The 26,655-nt window shown below is 36.6% G+C and overlaps 1 protein-coding gene across 1 annotated transcript in view; it reads right to left on the minus strand.

Moving 5' to 3' along the window:
- Itgbl1 (integrin, beta-like 1 (with EGF-like repeat domains)) overlaps positions 1–26,655 on the minus strand; it is a 214,305-nt gene that overhangs the window by 102,031 nt on the left and 85,619 nt on the right. The window contains exons 3-4 of the mRNA XM_005374034.2: positions 7,374–7,520; positions 1,060–1,182 (exon numbers count right to left, since the gene is read on the minus strand). Coding sequence (XP_005374091.1) covers positions 1,060–1,182; positions 7,374–7,520 — 270 coding nt within the window. The remainder of the gene's footprint in view (positions 1–1,059; positions 1,183–7,373; positions 7,521–26,655) is intronic.

A 26,655-nucleotide genomic window follows, 5' to 3' on the forward strand; every position in this document is an offset into this window, starting at 1 on the left:
GCAAGAGCAGCATAAACTAAAGGGAAGTTGTCCTGCTAGTGACACTTCAGGGACTTCTGGTTCCTTCAGACCCTGTTTGTACCTGACCCTCTCAGGAAAAACAGCCTTTCCATGTGCAGAACAGGATTTCATGGGTTGATATCCTATGAAATATGAGTGAAATATAAGTTTAAAAACAACAGAGAAAAAGTTTTCTAACTTAAGTGATTCCCACTGCTGTCTACCTTCAGTTTGTTTTGCCAGTCAGGTTGCGAACTCAGAACAGGCTTGCAGGAAGGTAAGGAGAAGAGAAGAGGACTGCAGGTGGTGAGGAAGAGCTCTTCTCATGGATCTCTAAACTCCAAAGCACCAATGCAATTCTGAATGGTGAGGTGTCAAGAACACAGTCTCTAGTACCAGACAGATTGGTGTCTAAATTCTACCATAACTGATGAAGAGTTGGGGTAAGTTGTCTAATTTTTCCAAGTCTCAGTTTCCACGTCTGTCTATGGGGATCAAATTAACTCTTACCCTAGTGTGATGTTGTGAAATAGATGGATGCAAAGCATTTATTGAAGTTTGTGGCATCTGGCAAAAGGTATAAGCATGGAACAACAGGAAAATGAGTTGAGTAATGACAGCCCATAGAAAGGGGGCAGGGAGAAGAGGTAATCTCTAAGCTAACCATCCTATCAGACTTCAGTGGTCTTAATAGGACATTTCACTCTTTGAAGGTTTATGGTTTGAAGAGAGCATGAAATTAAGACATAAGGAAAAAAGAGGAACAATTGTAGTGGCTGAGGTGAGCAAAAAAGGTGACATCCCACTAGGTCTGCTTCCGAACTGTGCAACTGGCTTGTTGTCAAATGATACAGCTCTCTTCTAGGAACAGTGCAGTTTCACATTTTAAAAAATGCTAGCCTATTCTCCAGCTCTCCATCTGTGGACTGTTTTCCTAATAATCATAAATTCAAAGTGAATTTGAATCCAAGAGCAGAAACTTGTGTAGAGATAAAAGTACAATGAAATGGGTGAAAAAAACCTGGCACTTCTATGAGTTTCCACAGGTGGTATACATACCTCCACAAATTTCTTCTGTTTCATCATCTATGCATTCTCTATCATCACACTCACAAAATTTACCATAAACGAGGCCATTCCCATCTGAATCATCACACTTACACCGGCCACAGTGACATGTACCTAAGCCATGAAAACAAAGAAAAGACTTTGTTATATGTGTATCAATTATAATAAATGAAGTTTTATCCTGTTTATTTCTAAAGGATAAAAAATTCAAATCAGTTTAATATTTCAGTTATGTGCATGGATATGATGAGATGGAAAGTAAACTATTCTTTCATTGTGATTATGAGGGCACGCAATTGCTTTATATCACACAACTATTCCTATTGACCTTTAATAGTTTAATGAATGTAAATTTGACCTCCTCAAGCGCAGAGCTACTCCACACATATCCCTCCAACTGAACCATGAATATATTTTGATTACACCTGAGTCCAAAAGGAACTAAAGCAGAAAATTCCAAGCTTTATGATGGAAGTAATCTTGCTTATCTTCCTCAACAGTATTTATTCAATGCTTTGCAAAATATTTGAACATGTGATTTCCATAATAAATATTTGTGGAAATAATTCAATATCAAATGCATAAATGAAAAAGTTTGTGTGTCCCTAATATTTTCACATCCTCAGCATTAACTGGTACCTTTGTTCTTTTTTGGTAACAGGACCATAGTGGGTTCTCTTATGAAGATCTTTGGGACTTTAAAGGGTCTCAAAGTGACTCAGTGTGATACAGAGGTAATGGAGTCATCTGGTCTACCACAAGCCACATACCCATCCGAGAGTGTTTGATTTCACTGATGGGAATATTGCACTAAAGTGATATTTAGAGGTAGGACGTCAACCTGAGGAACTTCTTTTTTAATATTTATTTTTCAATTTTTAATTGATACAGCAATCATCATATAAACATTAAGACTTTGTCCATAGCCAGACACAATCCTAGATTCTGGAAATACAACAGCGATCAAGTCAGCTGTAATCCTCTTCTCAGACCCTTATATGAATAGAAATCAATGTGATAAAACAAATAGAGAAGTGCAAAGTGTTGCAGAAACACACAGCAAAGGGATTTAGCTGAGAGCTGGAGGTCAAAGGCATATTCCCAAAGGAAGCAGCTGAGAACTAAGAGCCAAGCCCCAAAAAAGTATTATCAAGAAAAGTAAGATGGTGAAAAGGTTCAATGCCAGGAAGAGACAACAGCAAAACCTAGGTGGTAAAAGAAAATGAAAGCAGAAACAATCACATACAGTGGAATTATATGAAATCATGAGAAAAGCGTCATTACATAAAAAGGTAACTAAAAGCAAAGTGTATAAGAGTCTTCTGAACCATCTTAAAGATGTACAACTTTAATCTGAAAGTGGGAAAGTCCAGTAGCGTTCTCAGCAAGGGATCCTATGATCAGTATGCATTTATACCATGTTGCACTAGTTGGCATGTGCAGATTAGGCAAAGGCGGATGCAGGAAAATGAGTTAAGGGGCTGTTACATTTGTCCGCAGGAAAAAATAAAGTGGAGGCTGGACAAATGAGGACAATAGGTTTAGACAGAAGTAAGCACATTCGAGAATGTCTTCAGGAGAAAGAACACAACATCTTGTGGCCAATAGGAGTCAGGGGTGAAGGAAAAGGAGCAATCATAAATGATATTTGGCTGGAGCAATGGGATATTAGCTATCCTGTACTGTATATCATAAACTGGAGAGAGAATGGTTCAGATTAAGTTAGACTAGTAGTTGAATCCAAGTTTTAATACTCACTGACTATCCATTTTTGAGAACCGTTTGAACTCCAAGTGGCAGATTTCATAATTGCAATTGCAAATAGTCTCTAATTCATAGAATGAGGACCAAGTAATAAATATGACACACACTCATCTTCCTTGAAACATTGCTGGGCTTCAGTCCATAGTACGGTTTTATAAATTGTTGATTTCTTCCTCTTCTCCCATTAAGATACTGAATATTTTAGTCATATTCTAAATTCTTTCTCCAGACTCAGCTTGTAGTTCAAGTCCCTGACAATGACCTTCCTTTCATGCCTTCTGTACAATTCTGTTACCCAGATCACTTGCAATTTGCTATTACCTGTAAGAGTTTTTTCCTCTCCAAATACCTACAAATGGTGACTATTACAGAATTTGAATTTGTTATTTCCTACCATGGGAATACTCATGTGAATCTGACTCATATTAAACTTCATTTTTGTGTGGGGTTATTTCTGAAGATGATTTTAATTTATAAAAATATTATTTGAAATCTGGTGCTACCACCACATTGTCTCATGTAATTTTTTCTATATTACCATTCTTTTTATATATTCACATTTATTCATTCTGTCTCACAACCACCCACATATTTAGTTATTAAACTTCTTTGTGACACATTGTGTTACTGGAAAGTAAGTAAGATAAATGAAATTAAGTAAGTCATAGACCAGAGAGAAAAATATAATTAGAAAATATCTATTCTCTGTTGTAGTTATTTTTCTCATTGCTGAGGCAAGATACCTGACACCCAAAGTTAAAAGAGGAAAGCTTTATTTGTCTCAAAGTTTGTAGAGGTCTCAGTTCATAGTCTGCTGGCTGCAAAGCAGGGTGGTGTGGCAGAGGAGAAACAGTTCATGCCAGGAAGAAAATAGTGAGGCAGCAAGCAGCAAGTGACAAGCAACAAGCAAGGACAAGCGCAGCCCTCTTTCTGTTCCTTATAGTTTACCCCTAAGGGCAGGGAGCTCTCACACCCGCAATCATAGCATTGCACCATGAATCAATGCCAGCACCACATCCTTACTCCCAGCATCACACACTCTAGAGCCTGCCACCTCCAAAAAGCCCCACCTATGATGGCATGAGGCTTTGGGGGGATATCTAGATACAAGCCATAACATTTTTAAAGAGAGATCCACCTACATCCATATATTATAAAAACTATATATAGAATACTATAATATATAGATAGATAGGTAGATAGATATAGTATTACATGTATACAGAAGATGCATGTCACACAGGAATTTGTATCTGATTATGGCAAGTGCTATCAAGAGTAAAATTCTATATTGTTACTTGAAGGAGGAAAGGAATAGCGAAGGAATAAATTATTGAGTTGGCATACGATATATGCATAAAATTCCAACAAGTGGAGATTAAGAAGAGATTTTTTGATGTTGAAAAATGTCGAAGAAAATGCCTAAAATAAGCAAAAAAGATGGAATATTGAGAAACAGCCAGTGAAATACTGGCTTGCTTTGGACAAAAGGATAGAACTACTGCACATAGCAGAGATTAAGCATATTGGTTAAGGATTTCAGGTTATCTATTGGAATGCTGGAAGCCTTCCGTGGTTCCAAAGAAGAGAGTAACTGTTAGGGTTGCATAGCCAGAAATCCCCCAGCCATGAAAGATGGCAAGGAACAGCTTCTGCCTCCAAATTCTATAATTCCTCGCTGACATCTGTTCCCCACGGGCAGGCTCACTCTCAGCCACACACACCAATCATTCTTGGTTGGTTGGGAAGTTTACAGCAGACTTCCTGCTTCACCCATCCCGCAGAATTCACAACTGAGCCTCCGAAATATGGCAGATGGAAGCCCAGGCAGAAGTGCCAGACTCCTGTGATCATGCTGTGTCATCCTGATTCTCTTTCTTGGTTGCCAGTTAACTCACTCTCTAGGATTGGTCTTCTGCTTTACACTGGGTTATTTTAGCTCTGGTTTTGCATGCTGCCTAATATAGCTGGCTCCTTCTAGGATGACTGATCAGAATTATGCACCAGTCCACATCCTACGTCAAGGCTCTGCATCTTCACCTCACTCTGCACATTGTCACCTGTCTGGCTCCCCTACAGGGTTAGCTTCTGGAACTCCTGGATCCCCAGGCCCATCTAATTCTGCCCTTAGGCCTTACACCATACTCCATTTACCTCCTCGTGCCTTTCTGATCCAAGATGCTTCCAGGGGACCACAGTGTGATCTAGAAAAGATCAGGGAACTTATAAGCTAATGCAGTTTGGAGGGTCCTGAACTATGTAGGTGGAAATGGGTATAACACTGAATATAAATTTACCAGTTGGCCCAGTAATATCACTCTTCATAATTTACCCTGAAAATATACCTCCCCAAAACATGAAAATATAGATAGACCAGACTGTCCTATGCATTATTATTGCCGTTTCAAAATACTGCAAGCTTTAAATGCTCAAGCATCAAGACTGACTGAAGAAATATGTCACATGAAAATAATTCAGTTCTATGCTTTTGAAAAAAAAAAGTGAGGATTTTTCTGAACTGATATGGAGTGAATTGAAGGAGATAAACCAGGCAGACTACAAAAATGCATAATGTGGTACCTTTTATATAGGGGGTAGAGAGAAATAATAAGACATACATACGTATATTTATATTTATAAATGGAAACATATGCACAGGTAAAGCAGAAAGTAACAGAGTTGATTAATTATAAAACTGAGAGTAAGCAGGGCAGAAGAGGTCATGATTCTTTGAACCACACTTGCATTCATAGTTTTGACTTTTACAGGCATGTTTGTATTCTGTACAGTAAGAAATGTACTAATGAATCATGGGAAGGAAGAAAAAATGAAACGTGAAAGCAATATGAAATAAATAATCCCTATTATATTTTAAGCAAATACCATAAACACACTAAAAGGAAGAGCATCAGAGGAATCCAAGTATTTTACTAACATACCATTTAACAATAACCCTAATCTTGGGGATGATTAGGGTGGAGAGAACCTGGGGTTTTTTTGATGGATTTATCATTTATTGTTGTGTGTATGGAGCAATTCTAAAGTCAACTTTAGATGTAGTATAAGATTGATCAAGTGAATAAATATATTCGTATTGTGAGGAGACATTTTACTTACAAAAATGAAAGATTAGGACAATCTTCTTCAAAATTTCAAGGCTATAAAACCAAACTCTATCAATAGTCCAGATTAAGAGGTTAGAAGAAATGACTAATCCATCATAGCACTGAACCTAGATTAGATCTTCTAAGGAAGGGAAAGTATTTTAAAGGACATTGTTGAGTCAATTGATGAAACTGAACTGGATGGTAGATTACGTGCAAGTATTGTGTCAATGACTAAAAAAAGATAGAGGTTCAGCTATCTTTAATATGTTTTATATTTTACCAAACATGTTGGATCATCTATTAAAAGATTTCTGCATATTTTTTAATTTAAAATATGTAAATAGGAGCCTGGTGTGTTGGTGCACATCTGTAATCCCAGCACTTTGGAAGGCTGAGAAGGAAGATCACAAGTTGGAGACTTGCCTGGAGAAAATTACTTAGTAACACCTTATCTCAAAAAAAATTATATATATATTATAATTATATATATATTGGTATATATATATATGCCAATAATGCAGGCTTCTGGGGGAAGATATCTGTGCAGGCAGTCAAATGCTCAACCTGAGCATGTAGAACAATGCCTCTCACCCCTGGATTTATATTGGGATCCCTTCTGCAGAATTTCAAACCCACCATTGTCCAGGAGACATCCCAATGCAACTGAAGCAGATAACATCAAACACCAACATTTTATTCCTTTCCCTTTGGGATTCTCATGCATAATTATGGTTGGAAAAAAACAGATTTAAAGCTCCCTATACCCAAACGTTAAAAATGCTTAATTAGGGCTAAATGCCACTGAAATCTAAACTGCCACTTTTTTTAATTTTACATGGTTTTGCTAATCAATTTCAACAACTTCCCTGTAATTTTCTAAGAAATATCTTTAAATGGCTCCTATGAAATATAAAATGTTTTGGTCAAAATAAATACAGTGACAAGATATTTTGGTCACTGTCTCTATATATCCCTCAATGAATTTCACATCAGTGTGTACGAAACTTCTCTCCAATTAAAAAGATTTGGTCTTATGTGATGCTAAGGTATAAATTCAAAGCAACCTTGATGTGTGACAGAGACTAATTAAGTCAGTTACATAAATCCTTTTAAAAAGATTTAACCCAGCATTCAAAATCTTGGCTCTCGATTTACTTAAAATGTTGTCGGATGTTGTTCCCTGAGAATATTCTGCTCTTTGGAGGCACTGGAAGCAGCTGGAGATTATCAAACTTGCCAGTCTCAGCAAGATGACAGCTTTTCTCCTTTTGATGGATCTGAATTTCATTTTTAAAAATACACTTAAAAGCAGTCTCATAGTTTCGACCTGTTTTCTCACCTATGTATTTCCATTAAAAACAAAACAAAACAAAACAAAACAAAAAAACCTGTGATTTTTTTCCCATAAGGATTTTCCTAAGGTCTAATTCTTACCTGTGTTGGAGCAGATGATATCTTGAGAATTCTTGCACATTTGGTTGCTTTTTTTCTTTGTGAGGTTACAGTTGGTCGGGTGCTGGCAAGCGTCCCCAGACCATCCCGGGTCACATTTGCACCTGCCGCAGTCACAGGTCCCATGGCCTGAGGATTTAACAACATCCAGTGACTCAGACTGTTTTCCCAAGGGAACTACTAATGTAGCAAAAGCCCTTCAGACTGGCATTGGTTCCAAATAATATTTCAGCCACATGGAAGGTGTGATGGAAAATACACTAAATGATTAAACTTTTAATTCTTCTTACAGTTAAAGAAGCATTGTCATTAATCTCCCTCAGGATACTCCCTCTTCCTTTGAACATACTTGTCCCATTGTTTTTACCACTTTCTGAAGCAGCTCTGGAAGTCCTCTTTCACTAATGTCTCTAGTTGTGCTGTTGTAGCTGCCTCCATGTTCTGAATTGATTCAAAATGTTACTTTTTGTGGTCATTCTGACTTTGGAGAGAAACTAGAAGTTGTACAGTGCCAGATTTAGTGAATAAGGTCAGTGAAGACACAGCATAGTATTTATATTTCACAGAAGTTGCCATAAACATTTTGAATCAATTTAGGACTTTGAGGCAGCCATGAAAAGACACTTCAGAGAAAGGACTTACAGAACTGCTTTGGAAAGTGAAAAAATGACGGCATAAGTGTGTGTGAAGCAGGTGGAGGGGAAATTTGAGAGGAGTAAATGGCCGTGTGTCTTTTACTGAGCCAACCATTTTTTAGATTTAAACATTTACCATATTTTTATCACATCTCCTATGTCTCACAAAGGCTGAGGGGGTTTACACATTGCTCTATGTATAGTACAATGGAATACGAGAATTTTATTTCAATTAGCAACTTTGATAAAGATCAGAGACCAATTAAGTTAAATTTACAGAAACATTAGGATAATATATTAGAATTCTAATAAAGCACAGGCAACAGTTCAGCACTAAAAATAATAAAAATCTATCTAGCACCACAGCATTTTAGCCCAGTGGAAATTTTTTCTTTATAGCTTTGTAACACTTAAAACTAAAAATCCTGAAGGAGGACTCTTACATGAAACTTCACTAAATACTGGCTTTATATTTATTTAAATTAAGCATACAAGAAAATTTTATGGATACATTAAATTTCACCATTGGATAAGATGGACATAAAAAGTAAATGTAGGTTCCATCTCTTAACAAGAAAAGTAAGCTCAAAAATAAAAAAGATAAGAACCATATTCATCTATCTCCACAGAATTTTCTCAATTCTTCACCCTTTCAATCATTTTGCTGTTACGGGGCACTATTCATATGGTTGTGATCATTAGCTTTATTAAGTTCTGTTTGATGATACCTACTGATTTTTTTGACTGCACATTTTTTTGATCTAAGTACAAAATACATGCAATACTTGGGTGTTGACCTCAAAGAACTTACAAACTTCAAATTCAAGGCTGATACACAAAGCTGCTGCTGTTATTGTCTGTCAGAAGTGTTTGTCATCTTGTGTCAAGTTGAGTGATGTAGTCTATGACCTACAGGAACGGGAGAGGAGACTTTCTAGACTCCCTGGCCTTTAGCTGCCCTTGAAAGTTGACTTTAAATAGACTGTAGGGAGAATATGCTTACACACTCAAGGTAATAATTCTATGTCTTAATATCTGAAATTCACAGACCTCATGGAGTAAAATCATTGATCTGGGGCTAACAGCTCTTAGATGTGGCAGTCAGAATCCCCAGGATGAGGTCCAGATGGTTGGTAAGAATCGATGGCCCAGAGGCTGCCCGTTTGGGTATGTTCAGCAAAGCCTGAATCTGTGGTTGGCTGTGACTTTAAAACCCCTTTTTCTGTGGCCCAGTCCTTGTAAATGTTTCTATTTCTGTTGCATTTGTCAATTAATTATTCTATTTTACACAGTCTTACAAGTACCCTAATTAAAATTCATTTTATGCACTGCACATTACTCTGTAAAACTGATTGTTCTTATTTTGCATTCCTGTTTGGCCTTACACAATATTATCAGTCTTGGTCAACTTGGTGCTGCTTACAAGAACAAGTAGCTTTGCCTGTCAAGCATCTAGTCTATTTATAAAAGTATTAAATCAAATTCTTGAAGTGGTTAAGCCTCTTTCAGTACATTAAGTATCTTAGAAATTGTACTGCTGGGGATATAGCACAGCAGTGCAGTGCCTGCCTGGCAAGGATGAGGTCATGAGTTTGATTCCTGGTACCACAAAAAAAAAAAAAAAAAGAAAAAAAAAAGAAAGAAATTGTACTGACTCTAATATTGTGTGATCATATGATGTAATGCCTGATACACTGTGTCAACTTGAGAAGTTTAGAAGTTTAACTCAGCAGGGAGGGGTCAGGGTCCTCACTTTATAAACATCCTCATCCTGTGCAAGAGGAAGGCAGGAGATTGTGTGGGGGTTTAGCCTGCGTACAATATAAGTGAGGAAAAGAGGATTGTTCTTCCCTCTTTTGCTTTTTCTGCTTTGGCTGTCTTCTGCTGCCTTGAACTGTTACCCCCCTGCCATGTGCCATCCTGCCTTGGAGCCAGCTGATTATGGACTAAAACCTCCACACACTATGAGCTAAATAATCTTTTCTTCTTTAACTTTGGGTGTTGGGTGTTTTGTCTCAGCAATGAGAGAAAAGTGACCAAGACATGACATCGCCACTTTCATTAACTGAGCACCAGCTGTTTATGAGTCATCCCAGGATAATGCTTTATATCAATAGCAAATAAAACAAAAATGATTTTGAGGATAAATAATAATGATTTTCTGACTTGATACTAAAAGAATCAGTGGGTCTTTTATATGGTAACTTGAAGTATCTACAGCAGAGATGTGTCAAAGGTTGACAAACAAAAGGTAGGGGAAAATAATGGAAATATAGACAGAACAGAGGGAGCCCCATCCATCCCAAACTGACCCAAAAAGCACCAGCAGTGGCAACACTCTGAGGTTCATAATCCTCACAGTGAGGCCCTGGAGGCCCAGTTTCATGAAACATCTTCCACAAAAGAGTCTATGGTAACATAACCCTGCTTCGTGAAGTATAACAGCACACCACAGACCCTCAGAAGTCCTGTGATCAAAAAGCAATGTATCTTCATTTACCTCAGGATACGCAGTACAGTTTTTCTCGAGTAGAGCCTCCTTCCTCATGACCTGGAGTTAACATCTTAGGCTCATACTTCCACCAACAAGGTGGTAGGTAGTATTTTCAGCATTTTCCTCAGCACTTTCTCAAAGCCAAAGATGTCAGCTAATGTAGGACTGCGTTATCTGCCTATACAGCCTTTCTAAACCTTATCCCAAATAACACTTTACACTTTGATTCATTTTCTCCCATTTAGAAAAGCTAATAGAACAGAAATGCATTTTTGACTGTCAATAATTAACAAATCATAGACCACATACCCTTATTTGGAGATAAATATATTATTTTTTAAAAAGAAACAGATTTCACACTACTTTTAATGTTTTCCCTAGTTTAGTAAGAGCTCTGGCAGACCTCAGGGAAATGGATTGTTATGTTATTGTCACAAGATACCCCTCAATATATTGTCCATAATATGGCTTCCAAAATAGAACTCGTTCTTCAAAATATATGTGTATCCCTTGTGTATTATTTTCCTGGGATTGTGATAACAAAGGATAAAAATTTAGTGGCTTGAAACTACAAGTGTAAGCTGAATGTGGGGGCACATGTCTGTAATCCAAGCACTCTGGGAGGCTGAGGCAGGAGTACCACAAATTTAAGCCCACCTTGAGCAACTCAGTGACTTAATGAGACCCTGTCTCAAAATTTAAAATATTTAAAAGAGCTGGAAAAAAATCTATTTTCTCTAAGTTTTGAAGCCCAGAAGCCTGAGGTCATGGTGTGCACAGGTTTCTTCTGGAGGTTTTGAAGGAGAAGCTGCGCTCTCCTCCAAGTACTGGGATCCTCAGCATTCCTGGCTTGCGGCAGGACAACTCCCGTCTCTGTTTCTGCCTATGTATAGTGCTGTCCTTATCACTTGAAGGGAAGCCCACTCTACTCCAAAGTAAATTCATCAGAACGTAGTCAGACCCTAGAGCCCTTGTTTCCAGACAAGGTCACATTCACAGGTGCCAGGTGTAGGACTTCACATGTCCTGTGAAGCATGTTTTCCAACCCACAGCAGCTGCAAACACGGATCCCTGCACTCCTCTTTCCTAACCAGTTATATAACACGTGGGCCGACGCTTTTTCCTTAAACATAATGTCGTGTTTAATGGATAAAGCTGGTAGCAGCTCCACCTCCTCCTTGCCTCTGCCCTGCATGGACCCGAGGCTGTGACAGTCCCTCCCGTCTCCTACGCCTCTCACACTGGTTGCTCCTTTGCCAATGCTACAGTCTGGAAACTGGGCACAGCCACAGACCTAGGAACAGGCCAGTGTGGAAGAGAGATTGGGTCATTTGGAGTGACAGTTCTGAGTCCCAGGCACGAGTAGAGAGTGAGGCACTTAAAAGAGTGAACAAAGCCACTTCTACCAGAGGCTGCCAGTTCCTGGAGTCCAGATGGCCACATCCCCTCTCAGTTCCCAAGGCGTGCCACCCCAGCTCACACAGTAATGAACGGCTGGAGCGACAGAGCAGGCAGGACCCCTAAACCACCCAGCCCACTTAAGGGTGACCTTGGCTGACCAGGACTCCATGGAGTCCGAGCAAAATAATTTCCCATTTCTGGCTGGCTAGACCATCCCAGTTGTTTGGTCTCCAGATAATTTAATTTCCACCACTCTGAAATGTGGCCTTATAATGAACAATCCAACATGCTTGCCAATAAATCTGTTGACCTTCAACTAAGTTCTCGAGGAGTCTAGGGAAAACTAACACACAGAACAAAAATGTCAGTGCAAAGCAAAACAATTCCCTGCCAAAACAAAGGTGATGAAAAAGCAAAAGTCAAAGTCTGAGGCTTCCAGGTGGTCTGGGTTGCAGCAAGTCCCTAGAAAGGGAAGATGAGCCATGCGGAGTGACAAAGCAGTCTTCTAATTTCCTTGCAGGTGAGAATGCACGGGCCTAGCCTGCTTTCTCCCAGGTGAGTTAGCTTCGTGCTCCTGCACTGGTAAAGAAAAGGCATTCCGGAGTAAAACGGGTTCAGGGATTCCTACATACCCAGTGCCATAGGCGCTCTGCCATCACTTCCTGAGCCCTTCCACCTGAGCACCAAGGGACTGGTCTAGTCCTGTGGACCTGGTGGGGATGAACTCTTTACAGTACATCAGGGAACGATGGAAGGAATATGGTGTTTTTTATTTTCAAATTAGGACAAACTGCTTCCCAATGGAAAGATTTTACCAGTATTGAGTTTTAAAATACTAACCATTTATATATATACTAGTAAAAGTAATCGTATTTCTGTCTGCTAAATATATAAGAATAAACATGAAAGAGAAAGCATTTAACTCTTTCCTCTAAGTCGATGTACTTATGATATTTCAGTTATACACTAGGACACAATCCCTGTAACTGCACACGTTCTTTGACACAAGAGGGTTGAGGGAGTGAGAGTAGAGCACCCCATACACAGGAATAAAGAGGGATAGTGCCAGTAAACATTTTAAACTCAAAATAAAATGACTGTCATTAATTTTTGTTATTAACAGCAAATTTTAAAGTGTCACTAATGAAATACTCATCCCCCCAAAATGCTTTTGGCTTAATTTTAAAGTCATCATTTCAGTCACTACTGAACTTTAAGAAAGAATGCATTCATAAGCTTCAAATCAGCACCCACATATGTATATTTATTGGTGAATAAACACTGTATTTAAGAAAAAGTTAATTATGAAAACTCCAGTTTGATAGTAGACTCCTAACACACAGATTTCACTGTTCATTTTTTTTTATATATTTAATTCCAAGATAATTTTAGGCTCACAGAAAAATCCCAAAGTAGAGTCTGAACAAACTTATTTTCCAGCCTTCCCTACTGCCAGCTTCTCACACAACCGCTGCAAAATTACCCAGATTTTAAAACTGAACATTGCTCAATATTATTAACTAGGCTACATAGTTTTCTCATTTTCCTCCAGTTTTCCACTACTGTCTCATTTCTGTTTGAGAATTCCTCCAGGATCCCACACTCTGTTTGGTTCTCATTATCTCTTTGGTTTCCTCCAGCCTGTGATAACTTCAGAATTTCTCTACGTCCTCAGGACATTGAGAGTTCTGAAGTGCAGTGATCAGTTATTTTGAATGCACTTTAATATGTTTTTGCTAATATTTTATCATTCGAAAGTTGAAGTCATAGATCATTGTTAAGGACTTCAAGGATATATGTGTCCACCCCATCAGGTAGTACATAATGGGACACATCACATCCCTTAAAATGTTAGCTTTGACCATATCCTACCTATATAGTTATAACTTAATGGCCACATCTGCCACATGTCTCTGCTGTCAAATTCCTGTTCTGTATTTAATTCATCTTGGTAAGGAATACATTGCAACCATGCAAATATCCTTTTTCTGTTTAATATTTTCACTATTAATTTTAGCATCTTTTTGTTGATCTTATCGGGAGCACTCCCTATTTATGATTTATAATGGCAATTTCCTATCTCCTTCATCCCTTCAACATTTATTATTTGAAATTCCTCATAAGCAAGAAGATGTACATTCCCTTCATTTACTTATTTATGAGATATTTAAATCTATTGATATTAGTATGTACTCAGGAAATTATTTCATTTTTAACATTGTATGCTAATACTATTATTTATAAGGTGGCTCAAATTTTCCCATTTTTGACTGCTAGAAACTCTTCAAGGTTAGTTCCTTCAGTTTTTGTGTTTGGAAAGAGATTGATGAGAAAGACAGGTTTATAAACACTTTGTTTTGGAGGATTTCTTACTTTTAGAGTCTAACAGATCTGATACACCTGTATTTCCCCTGCATAAGCTGTGAAATTAACTTACTTTTTAAGAAGTCTCGCTCCCTTTCAGAATACTATGTACTGTAAAATACAGAAATCTGGGCATTAAACACCAAAATCCAGACACTAAGTATACATATTGTTACCGGGGTGCCATTATTCATTGGTCCTCTCTGTTCCTCATGATAAGTTCACCCAAGAAAAGCCTAAGCCACTACTAAAGCACAGCTGTGGGTGTGGGTGTCTCTGTTGCTGATTGACATGTAGGCCAGCAAATTGAGAAGGGAATGATCTATCCCAATTGTGGGTGGTACCAACCAATAGGCTTACAGCCTGGCTTGAATGAAAAGGGAAAGAAGAAGGAGGTGTTCCATTTTTCATCCCCAGTCTTGGTGACCATGTGCAGCCTTTGCTACCATCACCTTTGGATGTTGGTTCCAGGTTTCTAATTTCTTCAGTCTTCCAGTGCACACTTGCACTGCGACTCTTCAGTGAGCTTCCAGGCCTTCAGCCTGCATCTTTGATCCCTCTTATTCTGTGATATCCCTGATCTTGGACTGAGAAGTCCCAGATCCCCCAGTAACCCAGCATACAGGTGGCCATTGTGGGATTCCTGCCTCTGGTCCCATAAATCCTCCTCAGTGGTTATATATGTGCTGAATTTTCAGTTGATTCTGGTCCTCTGGAGGACCTGAACATACCCTCTCCAAAAGAGAGCTAGGAAATGTGTACATATAGCATACATTAACCCCATGGAGACCTGTATATCTACATTTTTATGTGGATTTTGATGTGTGCATCACACACATACTTAAATTCATACAAAGAACCACAAAAACAAATAATTCGTACAAATTTATCTCCCATTTAGCACCACATAGTTTGTCTGAGTTTTTCTTATTTCTTACTATTTTTCTCCAATAGGGAGAAAGTAGGTTGTCATTATTTGTAACATACTTATTTATTCATGGCACTATACAACAGAAAATAGTTTTACAAGTGCTTAGAAACAGATTTGTCAACTACAACAGAGTGTGTCCAGTGTTTTACTTACTTAAAAAACTCTTCATCTCCTATGTCATCATGTGGTATGGGATTTCTTATAAGATAGCTAACTTCATCTGTTATTCTGTGTAGTCTATCTGGGACTCCATCCATATCCAGGTAGACGTTTTTGGTGGGTACTGGGAATCGAACTCCAGACCTCATGCTTCCCAGGCAGGCGCTGTGCCACTGAGTTAAACCCCTGGACTTGGTAAGCCTTTTTGTTGTTGTTCTTTTTACATATAGCAGATTTATTCTTTGTAACATAGAGTTCAAGGAGATTTGACGAATGAACAATGGTTACGTACTCATTGTCACTCCAAAAATTGCCCCCTGTCCCTACTAGACAACCTCCTTCCTACTCCTTCTTATCCCCTGTTCCTTGGAAACTGCTCGTCTGTTTTTCTGCCCTTATACCTGTTTCACAACATTGTGTGAATTGAATTATATAACATGTAACATTTTAGATTTGGCTTCATTCACTTGGCAAAATGCATTTAAGATTCTTCTTGTGAAGGTGTGAACCCATGTTCCATTTGTCTTTTTCATAATTGCTGATTAGTATTCCACTACAGAGTTTGTGCCCATTTACCTATTAAAGAACGTGTCTAGGCTTGGATTTTTCATAATTGTCAGTAAAGCTGCCATATACATTAAGTTCTGTTTTTATATTTTTTTATGGACCTATATTTTCATTTATCTCAAAGTAGGACTGCAAGATGGCACAGGAAGTACACATACAGCTACATTTTTATAAATTCCAAATTGTTTCCCAAAGTGACTGTACCATGCATTTCTACTAAGAATATATGAGATAGTTATTTCATACCCCCCACCACCACTCAGTATCAGCAATTTCTTTCCCTTTTCCCTTACATACGTTTCCCTTTCTCTTTTTATATTTTAGTCATTCTTAGAGGTTTATACTAGAATCTCACTGTAGATTTAATTTGCATTTCCCCAATGATAAATGATACTGAGTATTCTTTCATAATTTTGTTTTCAATCCATTTATCTTCCTTTGCCCATTTTTGTTGGTTCCCCCTTCCCTTGGTGTTGAATTTGGAGGTTTTTTAATATATCTTAGATAAAAGTCTGCTGTCTTAAGTGTGACTTGTAAACATTCTCTCCTAATTTGTTTCTTGTCTTTTGGCTTCTTTAAAGGTATCTTTTAAAGACTTAAAAAGTTTTTATTTTACTTAAATCCAATTTATCAACTTCTCTTTAATAATTTCTCTTTTAACATCCTCTGAAAAGCTCTGCCTAACTTTCAATTTATTCTTTTGCAACTTACACATGGTCTTAGATACTTTAATTTCCAGTAAGTAGAATACTTATGCTTAATGTAAATACTATGTGGAGCTGCTATGTGAACTCTAGATTTGCTCTTTTAAACATTATTTTGGTCAGCCATTGTAATTCCTTTGACTATTCATATGAACCTTAAATCAGTATGTTGATATCTACAAAAAAGCTGGCATATATTTTGACTGGGACTGCATGAAATCTATGAAGAAAATTAGGAACATCACCTAGGCAGTATTTAATTTGTAAATATGCTGAAATATTGTTTCACTTCAAAATGTAGCAGGCTTGTGTTTTGAGAGATAGCCTATTTGGCTGTTAAGTATTATTTCTAAATAGATTTTCTTATATAGTGGATTGCATCCACTAATATTTTAATGAGAATTTTTCTGTATGTGCTCTTAAGTCCTCTTGTTATGTAATTTTGTTTGTTGTACTATATTTATCTAATTTTAGTTTAAGGAAAATGTTGGCCTAACAAAATGATTCGGGATATATTCTCTAATTTTCTATGTCCTGGAAGAAGTTGTATGTAATCAGTATTATACTATCCTTAAAAGTTTGGTACAATTTCCTACTGAAAAAACATCGATGCACACAATTCAAACATTTAACCATGATTTAATTTCTGTAATCAATATGTCTTCTCTGCATTTTTTATTATATTTGGCAGATTGTGTCTTTTAAGGATTGGTCCATGCAATTAATTCAAGTTGTTGCATTTGTCAGCATAGAGTTGCTCCTAATATAAGTTTATGATCCTTTTAATAGCTACACTATTGGTTATTACGCATGTCAAGGTATGCTGCTGTTGGTAATTGTACCTTCCTGTACTTTTCTTCATTGATTGGACTGGAAATCTATCAGTATGATTGATATTTTCAAGCTGCTAGCATTTGGTATCATTGCTTTTCTTTATCGTTTTGTTCTTTCAGTCTCACGAATTTTGACTCCAATATGCATTATTACATTCCCTCACCTACTTTGTCTTTAATTATATTTTTCTAATTTCTAGGGTTGAAGTAAAAATTAACTTTAAACTTTTTTCTGTTCAATTGTGTGTATGTGTGTGAGTGTGTTTTATGGGGTATTAAGCCCAGTGGTCTTTTCTTTTGTTTAATTTTGTTTTGTTTTAGGGGACAGGTATCACTAAGTTGATAAATTGCCAAACTGGGACTTGAACTTTAGATACTCCTCCTTTAAACTCCTAGAGTGGTTCTCTAAGTACCACTTCCTAAAAAAATTTTGGTATGTTATATTTTCATTTTCATTTAGTTCAAAATATTTTTAATATCCCTTGCAGTTTCTCTCATCTATGGGTTATGTGGTACTACACTGTGTAAATTCCAAACATTTTGACAACTGTAAGACACATTTTTATTGTTTAATTCTCCTAGGTTCTAATAAAACTATTTGTCTTCTTTTAAATTTCTAAAGGTGTATTGTATGGCCCATAATCATGCATATTGTTTAACTGCCTTGAACACATTAAAAGAATATAACTTCTGCTGTTTTGTGGAGACATTCTATCAATATCAATTAGGTCAACTTGGTAATAGTTTTGTCCAGATTTTCTGTATCCTCATTAATTTTCTGTCTACTTCTCTGTCAATTACTGATACAGATGAAGTCTACAACCATAACTGCAGATTTTTCTCTTCCTCTTTCAGTGCTATCATTTTCTTCTTTATTTTGAAGTGTTGTGCTAAGTGCATCCACAATTTGGATTGCATAACCCAATATAGAATTGCAAATATTTCATTTTGTAATGTTCTTATGTATTCTTAATGTAATTCTTTATCCTGAAGTCTATTTTTTTAATATCAAAATAGCTAATCCAGCATTTATTCCACTAATATTTTTATAGAACATCTTTTCTCATTTTTTTTAACTTTTAACTTATCCATGCTTTATATTTAAAGTGATTTTTTTATGGACAGTGTAGAGCTGTGCTTCACTTCTTTATCTAATCTACCAATTTGTCTCTTAATTGGGACAGAGAGATCACATTTAGTATGATTCTGACGTTGTTGGATACATATTTCCATCTTTTCTATAGTGTAGTTATCAGTGTCCTCTCTTTTTTCTCCCCCTTGTTTCTTCCTTCTTTTTACTAGTCAAGAATTATTCAGGATTTATTTTATTTCTCTACTAACTACTAATGCATTTTCATTTGTAGTGATTGTCCTGGGATTTATTTGTCTTTAATGAGAGTCTGATTTCAAATAACATTGTACATTCTTAGAAACTTGAAACAGTAAATTCCCAGTTCCTCTCTCTCTTTCTCATTCTTTTTGCCATTTTACTTTTTTATAAGTATGCACCATATTTGCTCTAAGCATACAATACATGCTATGAGTTTTGTACTAGGCAGTCAGCTATTTCTTAGAGCAACTAGAAATAAAGAAAATATGAATATTTTATATTTTAATTTATTCCATTTCCATTGCTCTTCATTTCTCTTCACAGGTCCAAATTTATGTATGTATGTATGTATGTATTTGAGACAGGGTCTCACTGTGCAGCTCAAGCTGACCTTGAATTCTCTATGGAGCCCAGCCTGGCCTCAGACTCATAGCGACACTCCTGTTTCAGCCTCCCCCTAATGCTGAGACTACAGTCCTGAGCCACCTTGCCTGGCTTTGCAGATCCAAATTTGTATTTACTATCAACCTCCCTTTGCCTAAATAACTTCCTTTACATTTTTAGTGTAGGTTCACTACAAAAAATACCCTTGTAAAAATTCTTCTTGATTTTGCAATGTATTTTGGGGGATATAATTATCAAAACCATTAACTTTTTCAACCCTTTAAAGATGTCACTCTCTCGTCTTCTTAATTGCATGGTTTCTGACAAGAAGTCTCCTATAATTATCATCTCTATCCCTCTGCATTTAATGTGTCTTTTTTTCTGTGCCTCTCTCTAAGATTCTCTGTCTTTTCAGCTTTTTCAGTATGATGGATCTACCTAGTGTCCATGCTTGTTCTTAGTTACTTAGCAGTGTTGAGTTTTCCTCTTTTTGTCCCTTCTGCTGGGTGCCTGGGTGCTCACAAGAGCCTTAGAAGCAACAGTGTTTATTACCATTTACCCAACATATGGATTTGTTTGCCTGGGAAATGGGTATTGCGAGTCTGGGCTGTTTCGTTTCCATCCTGAAGAGCTTGCTCTTCTCCTCCCTGAGGTCCCTACTTTATGAATTACTTCTCTAAAGTATTCCCTAAGCTGTGCTGTGAGAATTCAATGGGAATTGTGGAGAAAAATATCTGAGGAGGGTATGGACATCCTCAAATTCCACACCCCAGACACTTCCCACTCATTCACTTGGGCACCCTTGATCTCCACCGCTTTGCCATCTCCCCTCTTCTCAAGGCCAGGTTCTGCCCAGCAAGAGCAACCATCGCTTCTTTTTCTCTCTGCCCCTGCTGCTCATCTACTGCCAAGCTTTGGAGCCAGTTGCTTTTCCTGTAAAACTCAAATCTCAGAGGAACTCAAAACATCAGAACTTGCAATTTGTCCTACTCTCTTCCCTTCGATAGGCAGAATGGCACTTCCTAGTTCCAAGTTCTTGTTAGTAGAAACTACAGTCCTGCATAAGGTCACCAGGAGTACAGAACTGCAGCCCACTTCTCTGCATCCTACAAAGTTGTGTATTCTGCATTTAAAGAGCATGTGAGAAATAAGCAATGATAGACCAGAGATTATCAATACAGAAAAGGATAACCTGAGCTACTTCACTTCTTAGATTGATCTTAAATAGCTTAGGAATCTTCTTTGCATTAAATTTTAGAACAGAATGCAGAGCAATGTGCAATTTTTGAGGTAAATGAAAATTTTTTTGTTGTTGTTTTTTTTTTGTTTTTCTCCGGTACCAGGAACTGAACTCACGACCTTGCACTTGCCAGGCAGGCGCTTTGCCGCTGAGCTAAATCCCCAGCCCCGGTAAATGAAAATTTTTATCCATGCATATTTAAGTGAATTTTAGTAATATGTTTAAAAATTGAAATGCACTATATTTACACTGCTACTTATTTTAAAATAAAGAATAAAGCAAAAGAATTATTGTTACATGTCTTTCTATGATTTTGAGTGTCAACAGTTGTATTATAACAAGAAGAATAGCTATTAAAAAGTTATTATTTCTAGGTGTCAAATAAGTGAGGTGTGCTACTACTAAATTCTCATGGTCACCCTGAGGTTGATTTTTTAATCTGAATACTTAGTTGGCACTGTCCAGTAAAACCAACCTATTTGCTTTTGTTTAATTGTGTGAATCACCAAGACCTCCACTGTAGCCCACTTTGCAGTAGATTCAAACAAGCTTACTTAATAACAGACAATGTTTTTCCAGACTTTTTGAACCACTATAAATTTCAAAGCCTTCTTTAGTAATAATAAATAGAAGAATTAACTAAGCTACATCAGAAATTCTAAGAAAAGTCCATGAAGTGATCTGTTATCTAATATCACAATTGTTTGACAGTTTGAGGTAGAAACTGGGCCATTTTCAAAATGGGCACCTGTTCCTGGCATGCCTCTTAAGCTAACAGGAAATGATCTCATACATATAATTCTGCTTTTCGTTTCTGAGAACCTTTCCATAGGAACATGGAAGAATTCATGTAGAAGGGTCGATTTCCTAAAATTAAAAGGCCTAGCAATTAGTCTTGCATGCACTTTAGTAAGCCCTATGATCCTGGTGAGGAAAATGCAAGAGAAAACAGGCAAACTAACAGTAATTAATTCCGGTACTGTGATAAGTAATTTATGAAGGTGAGTCCATTTCAGTGTCATAATGCATCACTAGGCTAGATTTTGTTTCTATTTCACAAATGATATGACCATGGACTGGAATTTACATATCTTGCTCTGGATTATATAGCTCAGGAGAGCAAAATCTCTGTTTCCCAGGACAGCACCTATTTAGTTGCAAAGGCAACTGAGAGAAGCCCGTGCTCTTGGAAGAGAAGTGAGAGAAGAACTAAGGATTGGTGGCTTCATAGAATAGGTTTTGTTTTCACTGTTTCCTTTTAGAACCCACAGGCCTAGAATTGCATTATTCATAATCCTGGGTGTAATAACTCTAATAGTAAAACTATCCAAGTTACTATTTAAAACTAAATCATACTAAAACTGGTAGATAAAAGAATTCAAGAATCTAGTCATTTTTACACTTTGCCATGCTCATCTGCAAAATTAAGAAATTGGACTGAGTAAACCAAAGAGGCCATTCATCTGGAAAATTCCATACTATGGAAAGCGTTTTCTTTCCCTCATAACAAAGCAGTCTCTTCAAATGGTGGACTCAGCATAATAGAGCAGGTGGTGGTTCACACAGAATAATTGTTACGAAATCATATTTGCTACTAAAAGCAATGTAAAACAGTTAAAATTATATTTGTTTTTTTAAAAAATAAAATTAAAATATTCTAAAGCATCTCAATGTTTATCTTTAAAGTGAATTTGGGATAAATACTGATTAAACCAGGAGCTTAAAGGTGGGAATTCTGCCAATCCAAGATTGAAGGATAAAATATATAGGTTTCAGTAAGGCAAGACACAAACTTTTGGGTTAACTTAAGTAAATTTCATAAAGTTAAACATGTAATAATGTATCAGATTCATGCCAGAATAATATACAAAAGCAAACACACAAGCATGAGTTTGAAGACTTAGAAAACCTCTAGGAGTTAGTATAGCCCTCACACCTAGTTTTATGAGCATTAACAGGTAATAGTCAATATTTTAACTCTTCTTGTTATAGCTAAATCTTGGAAACAACCCAGATACCCATCCATTGAGGAATGGATAAAAAAGTTGTGGTATTTTTATACAATGGAGTATTACTCCACTATTAAAAAAGATAAACTTGAGGCTTTTGTAGGTAAATGGATGCAACTAGAGACCATACTCATAAGTGAAGTAAATCAAACCCACATGTGTAAACATCATATTGTCTCCTTGGTGTAGGAACCTGAAAGACTAGGTAAAACTCAAAACGTACAATAGAGGATAGGAAAGGGAAAGAAATTGCTCAAGGGAAGGAATGACTGGGATGAGGGAAAGAAGAAAAAAGAAAGAAGAAAGGCAAAACATACAACATGTATGAATAGCTGCAATGACTGTATTGCTGTTGTCTGATGGCATATTGAAATGAACAGTTAATGCTCACAATTTTTTATGTTCTGATTGACTTTGCATGCTTGTGGCTGGGGGTCTGAGCAACTGATTTGAAGTTAACAATATGCAATGGAATTACAATGGTAAACTCCTACCATCTTGTCTAGTGAAACTCTGTATTATCTCTAATGTTTTATTGAAGAATTATTTTCTTATTCTTGTTAATGGTTTGAGCAATCTTTCATTCTTACATCTGATAATCTGAGCAATGTAGTTGAGGATAGCGGTGTAACAACCATTGTAGATTTGTATCAATTTGTCTTGAGACCCTGTATCACTTTGAATGTTCTTGCTTTGATATGTTTATGTTCGTGATACTGGTATGCTGCTACTGTTCTATTTTTTTGTTTGTTTCTGTCTCATGTACTACTCTTTTTAAAATAAAATAAATACATTTTAACTCTTCTGACCTCACTGCAGGGTGCTGATCAAATAAAATGTGTATGAGCTCTGTGTTTCTTGAGGGATGCAGGGAATGTTATGAGAATTATCCTCCCCTTCCAGGTTTCACCCACGTGTACCCCAAGAAGCTCGTGCCCCCTTCTCTACCAGAGCAACCACAACAACAAGAATGTGCTGGGTGTGTACCTCAAGCATCTGAGACAGGAGAGAAAGGAATTCATAGAGTAAGAAGCAGAAGTTCTCCATTCTCCTTGTCCCTTCTAGCATCCAGTTCTAAGATTCTGTTGATCAGAAAACTTTGCAGACATCCGTCAACTGAGGAATGGATGAAAAAGATGTGGTATTTTTATACAATGGGTATTACTCAGCTATAAAGAAAGATAAACTCAAGGCTTTTATGGGTACATGGATGCAACTAGAGACCATACTCATAAGTGAAATAAACCAGATTCACATGTAAAAACATCGTACTTCCTCCCACTATGAGAACCTGAAAGAGTAAATAAAATCCAAAAGGTACAATACATATTATGAAAGGGAAAAGAAACTGCTCAAATAGGAAGGAGCAACTGGGATGAAGGAGGGGAGAGGAAAAAGAAAGAAGTGGGAAAACTATGTATATGTATATATACAGGATAGCTAGCATAATTGTACTACTACTATCTGTTGGTTTATTGAAAGGAACTGTTGATGTGCAATTGTTTGATCAATAATGCATGCCTACATCTGGTTAATCGTGCAACCATTTTGAAGGTGATATTATGTAATATAACAACCATTGTTAAGATCCTATCACCGTACTTTGAAATTCTGTATCATTTTTATTGTTCTCTATGCTGTTTGTTTATATATTTGTTTTTGTTATTTTGGTTTTTTTAAAATGCAAAACAAAATTTATATGTATATACAAGGACAGCTGGAATAGGTATATTGCTGATGTCTGTGGTTTACTGAAAGGAACAGGCAATGCTTAAAATTTTCTTTTTTCTTGACCAATTTTTCATGCTTGAATCGGGTAATCAGAATGACTGATCTGAAAACAACAATATGCAGTGTAAGAACCATTGTTGAACTCCTACCGTCTTGTATGGTGAAGCTCTGCATCATTTCCAATGGTTTTTTTCTGTTTTGTTTTTTATTTTTCTTTACTTGTTACTGTCTTTGATTGTTTAATCAATCTTACATTCTTATGTCTGGTGGACTGAGAAACTTTGCTGAAGATAACAGTAGGTAATGTAGCAACCATTGTTAATTCCTATCACTTTGTTTTGAGGTCATGTATCATTTTTGTTGTTTTGATTTTTGTCTTCATTGTTGTGTTGTTAGTTTTTTCTAAATTTTAAAATAAAAAAATTCAAAAAAAGAAAACTTTACAGAGATTCCTTCACCTTCTTTTGCATTAAAATCAGTTGTAACCTCTTTCGGGTTCTTCCTTGCATGTGTGTATGAGCATATGTATTCATGGGTACCTGTATTCATATGTGTCAGTATACACATGTATAAAAACTAGCAAGTCTATAAACTTCATCTTTTAAAATGGTAACAAAAGTGAAAGCTCTGGGTGATGAGATGGTATATAGTATTTCTCCCAAAGTTGACAAACTTTTCATAACTTTTTGTGGGTATTTCTTTAATAAACACTAATGGTTCTCTTTAATTCTTTTTATTTTTCTCTTTATCTGATATTGTTATATTTTTCAGATTCAGTGCTATTGGTTGCCCCTAGCGTGAACTCTGTATATGCTCTTATTTCTCACTCCTAGTAGGGAATTATGAATCCCATGACACAGCTCTGGCATCTTACAGCTGGGCTTCTGAGAGTGCACTGCAGTGACAGACTGCCAGAGCTCAAATTTGCTGGCTGGGAAACAAGGCAAACACACAAACTCTTGTATCAGTTTCTGAAGAACAGTTATAACAGGGTACGAAAATCAAGCAACTTCATGCAACAGAAATGTACTGTATCATAACTTTGGAGTCTAGGAGTCCAAAACCAAAATGTCTTAAGCTTTAAACTCAAGACTCCCTCCTTATCCCTTTTTAGCTCCTGTTGTTCACCAATAATCCTTAGTACTCCTTGGCTTACAGGCATTATCAAATTTCTGCCTCTGTCCCTAAGGACATGGCCTTATTCCCTCTTGTGTTTGTGCCTTATATTTTTTATAATTTTTTATTCTCTTTAATTGTTTGATCAATTTTGCATTCTTACATCTGGTAATCTGAGCAACTTCATTGAAGATAAGAATAAGTAATACAACAACCACTGTTAATTTCCTATCATCTTTTCCTCTGATGAGGAACTCAGTCATATTAAATTAAGGGCCCATCCTACTCTGGTGTGGCCCCATTGTAAAGAATTACTTGGACAAGGACCTTTCATTTCCATCTTATTTCCATCTCTATCTAAAGCTTTTAGAGAATAAGTTACCCTAATACATTTATCTTGAATTCACAGTCCTAAGTTTAAAGAAAGATATGATTTTGCAGATTAAATGTGGATATTGAGTGTGAACTCTGAGTCATGGTTCTCCTGTCATTTGAAGAAAGCAAACAAAGATCTCTGATCAAGTAGCTCTTCTGGAACATGAAATTTTCCTGACAGAATTCTACATTTCACAAAAATAACAAGTGAATCTACTAAAAAATTGACGCAATAGCCACTGAAGCTGCATAACAGTTTCAAGAATTATAGCGCTAGCCAATGGGCTAGTCAATCCATGTACACTTAAAAAAATGCATGCATGTATGTGTTTGTATATTTACATGTGTTGTGTATTTCTTTTTAAGAAACCTAAATTTTCTTCATGTGCATAGTAGACCTTGTGTTCAGTTGCTTTATATATTAATGTGCCTTTCTGTTCATTTTTCAGCTTCAGAGTAAAGGTCCTGACGCAAAGTGGTAGTTTACAAATTTTGGAGTCCTTCTTTCAGGGAGTGCACAGAACATGTCTGAGACACAAAAAGAAAATACTAGAATTAATATTTACACTTATATATTATATCTTTAAAACATTTATTTTGTATATTTTGTGTGCAATATACTGAGATGAATTATATCTACACAAATCATAAATGAATATGTGCCTATACTTGTCAAATTTTCTAATATGTACTCAAGAGTTTTGAGACAACCGATTTTGCAAGGCTGTAAGAAAGATTCTATATTTTGAGCTAAGTATTGGAGAAACACTTTGATATTTTTGATTTTTATACTTTATGGTAATATTTGATTCTAAAAACTTAAAAAGAAAAATACTTTGTATGTTATAAGCAATTCTCCTATAAGTAATGCTAAAGATGCTACTTAACAATGATGTTGGGCTGGAGATTTAGCTTAGCAGCACAGCACCTGCCTGGCAAGCTTGAAGTCCTGAGTCCAATTCCCAATACCAAAAAAAACCCCAAAACAAAA

Source organism: Chinchilla lanigera, unplaced genomic scaffold (genome assembly GCF_000276665.1).
Source record: "Chinchilla lanigera isolate Chin_1 unplaced genomic scaffold, ChiLan1.0 scaffold00003, whole genome shotgun sequence".
NCBI classification, from domain to species: domain Eukaryota; kingdom Metazoa; phylum Chordata; class Mammalia; order Rodentia; family Chinchillidae; genus Chinchilla; species Chinchilla lanigera.